We start from the raw sequence: 8,602 nt of genomic DNA on the forward strand, positions 1-8,602 counted from the left end.
AGCTCCAGGTTCAGTGAAAGACCCTGTCTCAAAAAATAAGGAGAGCTGGGTGGTGGTGGTGCATGCCTTTAATCCCAATACTTGGGAGGCAGAGGCAGGCAGATTTCTGAGTTTGAGGCCAGCCTGATCTACAGAGTGAGTTCCAGGACAGCCAGGGCTATACAGAGAAACCCTGTCTTGGGAAAAACAAAACAAAACAAAAAATAAATGAGGCTAGCAATTGAGACCACCACCAACCTCTGGCTGCCTGCCGTGTGTACACACACACACACACACACACACACACACACACACACACACGCGCGCGCATAAAGGACGCTGGCACAGCTGCACACATCTGTAATTCCAGCATTCTGGGGGCTGAGGCAGGGGCATAGTGAGTTAGCAAATACCTTTGCACTGTCCTTTTGAGAGTAAAGAATGGGGCGTTTACCACCAATGGTGAAACACCTCTGAGGGTATCAATTCCCTGTCTGCCCCACCCCCCACAAAGCTCACAGGGAAATAAGACAGTTGTGTGTGTGTCCTTGTGTGCAGGTGACCTCTCCCTTGGACAGGTGGGCAGAAGGGATACAATGGGTACCAGCAGTGCTGGCTACTGTCCAGGAGGGTACCAGGGAGGCGTCCCATTTCCTGTGATTCAGTCTTCTATTTGCATAATAAAGTCTGACACAGTTTCTTAGGGTCCTCCAAGCTTCTTTTGGCCAAGAAGCCTCCCATAAGCTCCACTGAAGAAAAACCTGGCTTTGGTCACAGGGTGCTAAGGCCCCGCCCTTCTCAGCCCATCCTGGACCCATCCTCTCCACATCCCTTGCTAAAGCCACGGACTTTTCAGCTCCTCCCCCTCCCCTCCCTCACACACCCCCACCCCCGCTGACATGTCAGGGATCCCCAAGCTTTGTACTCTGAGTGCTCCAAGCGAGCTGTCTCATTCCCTTCAGGATGCTAGAAATACCTGGAACACAGTAGGAGCTCAGTAAAAAGAATAACCGCTTGCTGCCATATCAACTACACAGACCCTCCCCTCCTTCAAACTTCCACTCTGCCTTTCTCAGCAATAAATTTCACTTCTTGGGAAGGGGATGAGGCCCCAGCTGTGATGAATACAGTCCTCTTTAATGGTTATGCTGCTCAGCCTGCTGCCCCTGAGATCTTTCTTGCTAGTTGATTGGATACCGGTTGTCAAATGAAAAAAACAAAACAAACAAACAAACAAACAAAACAAACACACCTTGACCGTCATCACACAGCAGCAGTTGGGAGACAGGTGTTCACAACAGGCTCCAGACTTGGTTCTCTGAAGTTATCTCAGAACGTTGGGAGATTTCACAGTTCCTCAACCCTCACACACTGTGAGCCCTCTTGTGTCCCCCTCCAAATCAGAGACCCTCGTAGAAAGGTCATTTTCTGTCTAGAGGAGAACTAGGACGGCAGAGAGTTCTTGGAAAAATTACCGCTCTAGAGCCGAGAGTGGGAGACAGAGTTATTCCCTCCGCCCCAAATTACTCTTCCAAGCCCACCTCCTGCGCACCGGAATCACCCAAAGCTTAGCCTTTCAGAGCGTGATACAACTTTGAGAGGTTGTTAGAAAAAATGAAGACTGGCCGGCAAAGGGCTCTGAGCATACCTCGCGAGTACATGTACAGCACAGGCCTTGGGCACACCAAGGAGCCTACCTAAGTTGGGGCAGAGCTGACTTCAAGATTTGCACCAAGATGTGATGAATTCACCAACTTTCCCGGCTTGGGCATAGCTCCCTTTGGGAGCGCAGTGATGCTGAGACCCGGCAGCTCTGTACTTCCCACTGCTGTGCTGACACCCATCACCCCCGAACCCTCATGCACGAATCTCCCTGGAGCCTGGGGCACCCCTAGGAGAGTTGAAGGAGAAGAGCCCTTCTCCCAGGTTGGTCCTCCCTCCCCAACACACACCCCCGAGGCACGACCCGCCAGGCTCACGCAATCTTTGCCCGAGCAGTCCTTGAAGTCTATATTTAGTGCCCGCCACCCCTCCCCCAGCGATGGGAGGGGCGCGCCCCGCCCCCTCCGGGCTCGAGTGTCCGGTGTGTTTGCGGCCCGTGCGGCTCGCGCTTTGGCGCCCGCTGCTACCCTGCGCCCCTAACCCCGCGGGGCATCGTGGACCAACATGGGCCTGGAAGAGGAGCTGCTGAGGATCGCCAAAAAGCTGGAGAAGATGGTGGCCCGGAAGAAGACGGTGAGGCTGCAGAGTTTGCAACGCAGCCCCCGGGCCACGGAGGCAAGACTCCCCCAGCTACGGGCTTGGTGGGCGTGCCGGCCCTGTGCCCGAAGGGAGCGCGCGGGACAGGGGACACAGGACTGGGGAGGAGTTGCCAGGCAGGGGGTCCCCCAGCTACTTGCTGGCCACTTAGGATGGGCGTGTGCGTGGCCAGCTCTGGAGGGGGATCGTACAAGGTCCCCTAAGGTGCGCGGCTGCTGCAAGTCACTGTGGACGGGTTGGGTGCGCTCCTGGACAGCTTGCGCCTAGCAGAGAAAGAGCAAGGAGAGAGACACAAACCCAGGGAAGGACATTTAGAGTCTGGGGGCTCGGGGTGTGCACAAGGCCCGGGGAGCTACAGTCGCAGTGAGAACTGGAGGGACACGTTTTGAGTGATTTCAAAAAGGATCAGAAAACCTTGGGCTGAGAAGGAGGCGCCGAGCCTCGTTTGCACACCCCAGGAGAACCGAGCGAAAGGCGGTAGCTGGAGTGCCAGGAGTTCTGTTTGCAACTTTTTCCTTGGCCGCGGGATGGGGCCCTGGCGGGCGGAGGTGAACAGGTGCGGGGCGGGGGAAGGAAAAGATGGGGCCTGGGCTGGCCCAGCGGGGGAGGTGCACGAAGGAGAACTGTGGCGGGAGGTGGGGGTCCGCAGCCCTGGTCGCGCGAGGGTCCCTGAGCCCTCAGTATCGGTAGCACAGAGCTAGAGCCAAATGGAAAGTTAATGTTTGATCTACCTAGCGATCTTTGCCTCGGGCTGGAGGCTGGCGCCTGTGCCAATTCTGGAGGGGCGTGGACTGAAAGGGAGAAGACCAGGGACCCCGTGAATGAGGAGGCCCTCCATGCTGACTTGGCGCAGGGTCCTTTTCTTCTCCTACATAGTTTCTAGCAACGAGTTGCACCAAGACCTGCATTGCCAGGACATTCCAGGAAAGTTGGAAAACTCTGGGGGTCCAAAGAGAGGTTTCAGACCCGGGATGAGTGACAAGCTGGAGCAGCCAAGGAGTGTTAGGCATCCTGCAACGGTTACCTGGTAACCGTGAGAGAGATGGTGGTATTGGTACAATCTTGAGATCCCACTGTAAGACAATGGATTGCCTGGTGGAAGAACATGGTGCCCAGGGCGGGGATGGGGGTGGGGGGGCAGTAGGGCGGGTTGAGAGTGAGATAGGGATGGAGTTGATGCCTCCACCTGCCACCTGCCGAGCTGGGGCACTTTCCCTCGGCTCCCAGCCCTGACTGCGAGACTGGAGACTGCCCTGTGCTAGGCTTCCCCCAATGTCACCAGCAAAACCTAAACTCAAGTCACAGGACATTCTCCCAACTAAGAACCCCAGACTACATGGGATTTCAGGAAGACAGGTTCTCTAAGCCTAACCCCCTTGCTCACCCCAGACTTGGGCCAGGAAAGGAAGCCTGGGCTTTGGGTGAGAAGGATTTAGGAATAGGAGGAAACTCAGGAGGCTCTACGGAAGACAGCCAGGTTAGGAAGGTTAAGGGGACAGCTATGGCTTCCCTCTCAATCCATCTACATTCCTAGGCCAGCGATTCTACTCTCCTCTGGACCTCAGCTTCCTCTTCTGTGAAATGGGAAGAGGAAATAGTGCCTCTTGGGAATGGGGATAACCACGTCGTGCCTGCAGGAAAGCCGAATGGTTGGCCACAGGGTCCTTACAGGGCACAGCTGTGTGGAGTCACAATTGTGTCTGGAGTCTGCGCCTGGACTCTAGCAGGGTCTGGGTAGGCACAGAGCTCTGGCTTTCTGCCCGAGAAAGGCGGACCTGGATGGAGAGTGAAAGTGGACCCGCCCAGTGGTGGTTAGTCCAAGAAGGCATACTTCCTGCAATAAGACAGACCCTCCACGTAGCAGGGAAGGGCTGGAATTTGTTTATTCAGTGACTTAGGGCTGTGTCAGATTCTGTGAGCATGCACCAGCTAAACAGCTTGCAGGAGACACACACACACCAGCTAAGTGCACACTAATGACACATCAACAGAGACACACACTGCTACCTAGCAAGCAACTTCTATTTGACGGCATGTAGGCCGTGGCTCCTGACACTACCAGAACAGGCATGACACACGTGCCGTGCATGCTCTGACAGTTTCGGTTAAAGCAGAGACACCCCCAAAGCCGACAGCATGGCTTCCCTGGGAAATGCAAAGCCAACAGGCTCGTTTATAGCTTCAGACATTATCACATGGGGACAAACACACACAGAGGGTCCTGGACTGCGTCCTCGCTTCTCCACACCAGCACCAGAGAGAGTCTTTGTCACATAGTGAGAGAGGCACATCGAACAAGATTGGCACAAGGCTTTGTGAGCCCATCTTCAGCACAGGCTCCTGAGTGCTACATTCCAGTTATTCAGAGACATGTACTCGGAGGTGAGCTGCAAATGATGTGATGTCATGCTGACTATGGAATTTTCAGGATTTTAGCGAACACAGACTTTTAAAAAAAACATTAATTTTCTTATAATTGAAAAGAACTCCTTGCACAGGGTCTCCCCTGCCAGTTCTGTCCCACTACTATCAAGGGTCAGTAAGATGACTCGGCGGGTAAAAGTGCTTGCCATTAAACTGAATTCAGAACCTGTGGTGAACTGGGCATGGTGGCACATGCCTTTAATCCCAGCACCTGGGAGGCAGAGGCAGAGGCAGGGGCAGGTGGATCTCTGTGAGTTGAAGACCAGCCTGGTTTACAGAGCAAGTTCCAGGACAGACAGGGCCACACAGAGAAATCCTGTTTTGAAAACACAATCTAAACCGAACCAAACCAAATCGTGGTGAAAGGAGACACCTGACTCTTATGGGGCATCCTCCTATCTCCACATGTAGGCTTTGACATATGCATGGATGCACACACATACACATACAGTTTATAACTGTAAAAGAAAACCCTGTTCAGGAACAACATGTTGGTAGCTTGAAAGCCCTCACTGAGATAGTGTTTATTGCACACAAACTAGCATCTGCTATGAATGAGGGCTCTCTCCTTGAGAACTGGCTATCAGTGTGCATCAGCCCGTGACTCTACTTAGGGGTCTCCACGACCGTGTCCATATTGGTCGATCTATGTCTTGAAACAGTATGTGAAGCTCTAAGCCTAGCGTTTGTTCGAGACTTTGTTTACAAAGTCTCTTGGTTTCCTCTTCTGTGAAACAGGTTGATAATTCTTTAGAAGTGGAATTATAAATAGGACCCACTTCCCTAGGGCCTTCTGAGAAGTGGGTGGTTTGTTTTTAAAGAATTATCTGTTTATAAGCGTATATACTGTCACTGTCTTCAGACACACCAGAAGAGGGCATCAGATCCCACGACAGATGGTTGTGAGTCACCATGTGGTTGCTGGGAATTGAACTCAGGACCTCTGAAAGAGCAGTCGGTGCTCTTAACCACTGAGCCATCTCTCTAGCCCTGTTTGTTTTTGAGACAAGTTCTTATATATAGTATGCCTGCCTCAAACTAACTGAGAATGACCTTGAACTCCTGCTCTTCTTGCCTCTACGTCCCCCCCCCCCCAAAGAGCTGCGATTCCACCTGGTGTATAGGGTGTTGGGGACGGTATCCAAGCTATGTGCACGATAAGCAGTTTTCTAACTGAAGCACCTTCCCATCTCCCTGTGAGAAGTCAGTGCAGGCCAGGCCTTAGAAGTGTTCCCAGCACACAGGAAAGCCTTTCATTAACGTTAAGCATGGTATCATATCTCTACAAGTTCACATACAGCCCTGTCTGCTGGCCATTCTGGGAACCAGTGAACCTCAGGGTTAAGGGAGTCTAAGGAATGACAGAGGGCAGGCAGCTCCCAGGATGTGTTCCAGGGCCTGGCAAGGGGAGGCTGGTAGCTGGAACCAGGCAAGGGACATACAGGACATAGTTCATGCTCCTCAGGGAATTAATCTCAAGATAGCCAGGGCTGGCTTCCAGACACCAGACTTGATCTCAGCCATGAAGCTGACAGGTAGCAGGGCTGGCTTCTATGTAGCAGGTAACAGGAAGGAGAAGGTTAAAATGGGATGAACGGGCAGACAGACTTTCAACTCCAAGCTTCCTTCTTTCGTCTTCCCATTCTGCTTTCTACTTCATTTGTTCTTTAAAAACACTTATTTTTTTTATTCTCTGGGTATGGGAGTGTTGCCTGGATGTGTGTTATGTCTGGGTACCACATGCCTGGTTCCTGAGGAGTCCAAAAGAGGGTGCTGAATAATCCCTTGGATCCAGAGTTACAGATGGCTGTGAGCCACCATGTGGGTGCTGGGAACTGAGCGCTCTCTTGAATCATCAAGTGCTCTAACCACTGAGCCACCTCTCCAGCCCCGCGCTTCATTCAATCTGAGTTTACTCAGAGAGCAACTGGCTCTCATACAGTACTCTAAGGTCTTAGAGATGAAAGCAGTTCTCATTACCCCCAGAGGCATGAAAGTATTTGTCCATTCAGAGACTCAAAGGTGAGTCCCAGCACTCTAGAGACAGAGGTAGAAGGATCACAAGTTCAAGGCCAGCCTGAGCTAGGGAGACCTTGTTTCCAAACAAATCCAAAACACTTGAAAGTAAAGGTTCGTAGGAGCTGTCTTTGAAGTGGTCCCACCTTGAAAGGACCCAAAAGTTCCATCCACTGGATTCATACTAATTGCTAGGAACTCTTTAAGTATTTCTATACTGTTAGAGAAGCAGATAGCTTTGATAGAAAACCACTTGAACAAAAGGAACTGTTGATCTGAGGCAATGGATAGATTTCAGAAACAGTAATCTAAGGGGAAAAAAGATGATTATACCACACTTTTTATATAAACTGCTTTAACTGACCAAGCACGGTGGAAACAGCCTTTAGTCTCTGCATTCCTGTGGCTGAGGCAGGAGAACCACACTTTAAGGTCAGCTTGAACTACATATTGAGACCTTGTTAAAAATTGAGAATACAAAGTCTAGAGTTGGGTAGTGTTGGCCCACATCTTTAATTGGGAGGTGGGGCTAGGTGGATCTTTGTGAGGTCAAGAACAGCCTGGTCTACAGAGCACATTCCAGGACAGCCAGGGGTACACAGAGAGACACTGTCTCAAACAGACAGACAGACAGACAGACAGCCGTCAAGGTGGGGAGCTAAGTCAGTTAGCAATGTGTTTGGTATATTAGTCTGAGGAGCTGACTTCAAGTCTCAGTACCGTGTAGAAAGCCAGACATGTTGGCAAATGCTTGTAACCACCGCAATGGTTACCCACTGATGGGTAGAGCCATAGGGCCCACAGTCTAGTCGGCTTAGCCTAATTGTAGAGCACTTGGTCCTGTTGAGAGATACTGTCTCAAGAAAACAAGGTGACAGGCTGGAGATGGCTCAACAGTTGAGAGCATTGGCTGTTCTTCCAGAGGTCCTGAGTTCAATTCTCAGCAACTACAAGGTGGCTCACAACCATCTGTGGCGGAATCTGATGCCCTCTTCTGTCATGCAGGCATACATGCAGGGAGAGCACTGTGTACGTAATAAATAAACCTAAAAAACAAAACAAACAAATGAAAAAGCAAAAACCAAGGTGAATGGTACCTAAGAAAATACACTCAAGGTTGATCTCTGGCCTCCATCATAATAAACACATGCATGTTATGTGCATATAAAAACACCTGTATTGAGGGAAAGCAGACATAGATGGATCTCTGTGAGTTCAAGGCCAGCCTGGTATACAAAGCAAGTCCAGGACAGACGACCAGGGTTCTGTTGCACAGAGAAATCCTGTCTTGAAAAACAAAATAAGCAAAATAAAATAAGATAAAACTCAGAGGCAGACCAGGGAAGTGGGTTAGTGCATAAAGACATTGCTAAGCCTGGTGACCTAAATTTGATCTCTGGGACCCACATGATGGAAGGAGAGAGCCAGCTCCAGTAAATGCCCTTTGACCTCCACACATCCACTTTGGAAAGCACATGGTCTGATTTCCCCCACAAGATAAATACATGGGGAAGATATTCTTAATATTTTTTTTTGAAACCAGAACATTTATTTTATGACTGATTGGAATCCTCAAGGTAAACTGGATGCTGTGACAGCTGCCCTCTCGGGTTTGGGTGTTGTTCCCTCACGGAATCCATGTCTGAATCTGCGGTAGACAATCTTTAGGTGCCTCATCCGACCAGTCCCGGTAGTGTTTCGTCTCTTAGCCTTGGCACTCCAGTTATACTTCCTCTTGCGCTTGGCAGAGTAGCCACATTTGCCACAGGTCGACTTCTGAAGGTGGTAGGCCTTGGAGCCGCAGCGGCGGCACAGCGTGTGCGTCTTGTTGCGATGCTTACTGAAGGATGACGTTCCTTTCGTCATCTTGCTTCTACCGGCGAAGCCAAAGAGACCGGAAGAGTATTCTTTTTTTTTTTTTTTT

At 50.8% G+C, this 8,602-nt stretch overlaps 1 protein-coding gene and 1 pseudogene across 1 annotated transcript in view; one reads left to right on the plus strand and one right to left on the minus strand.

The window, feature by feature from the left end:
* The first annotated feature begins 2,033 nt into the window (after positions 1-2,033).
* Positions 2,034-8,602, plus strand: part of Tcea3 (transcription elongation factor A3) — a 30,621-nt gene continuing 24,052 nt past the window's right edge. The window contains exon 1 of the mRNA XM_021200240.2: positions 2,034-2,214. Within this exon, the coding sequence (XP_021055899.1) occupies positions 2,146-2,214 (69 nt within the window). The 5' untranslated portion in view covers positions 2,034-2,145. The remainder of the gene's footprint in view (positions 2,215-8,602) is intronic.
* On the minus strand, positions 8,251-8,546 carry LOC110323186 (annotated as a pseudogene).

This window comes from Mus pahari, chromosome 6, assembly GCF_900095145.1.
Source record: "Mus pahari chromosome 6, PAHARI_EIJ_v1.1, whole genome shotgun sequence".
Taxonomy (NCBI): Eukaryota; Metazoa; Chordata; class Mammalia; order Rodentia; family Muridae; genus Mus; species Mus pahari.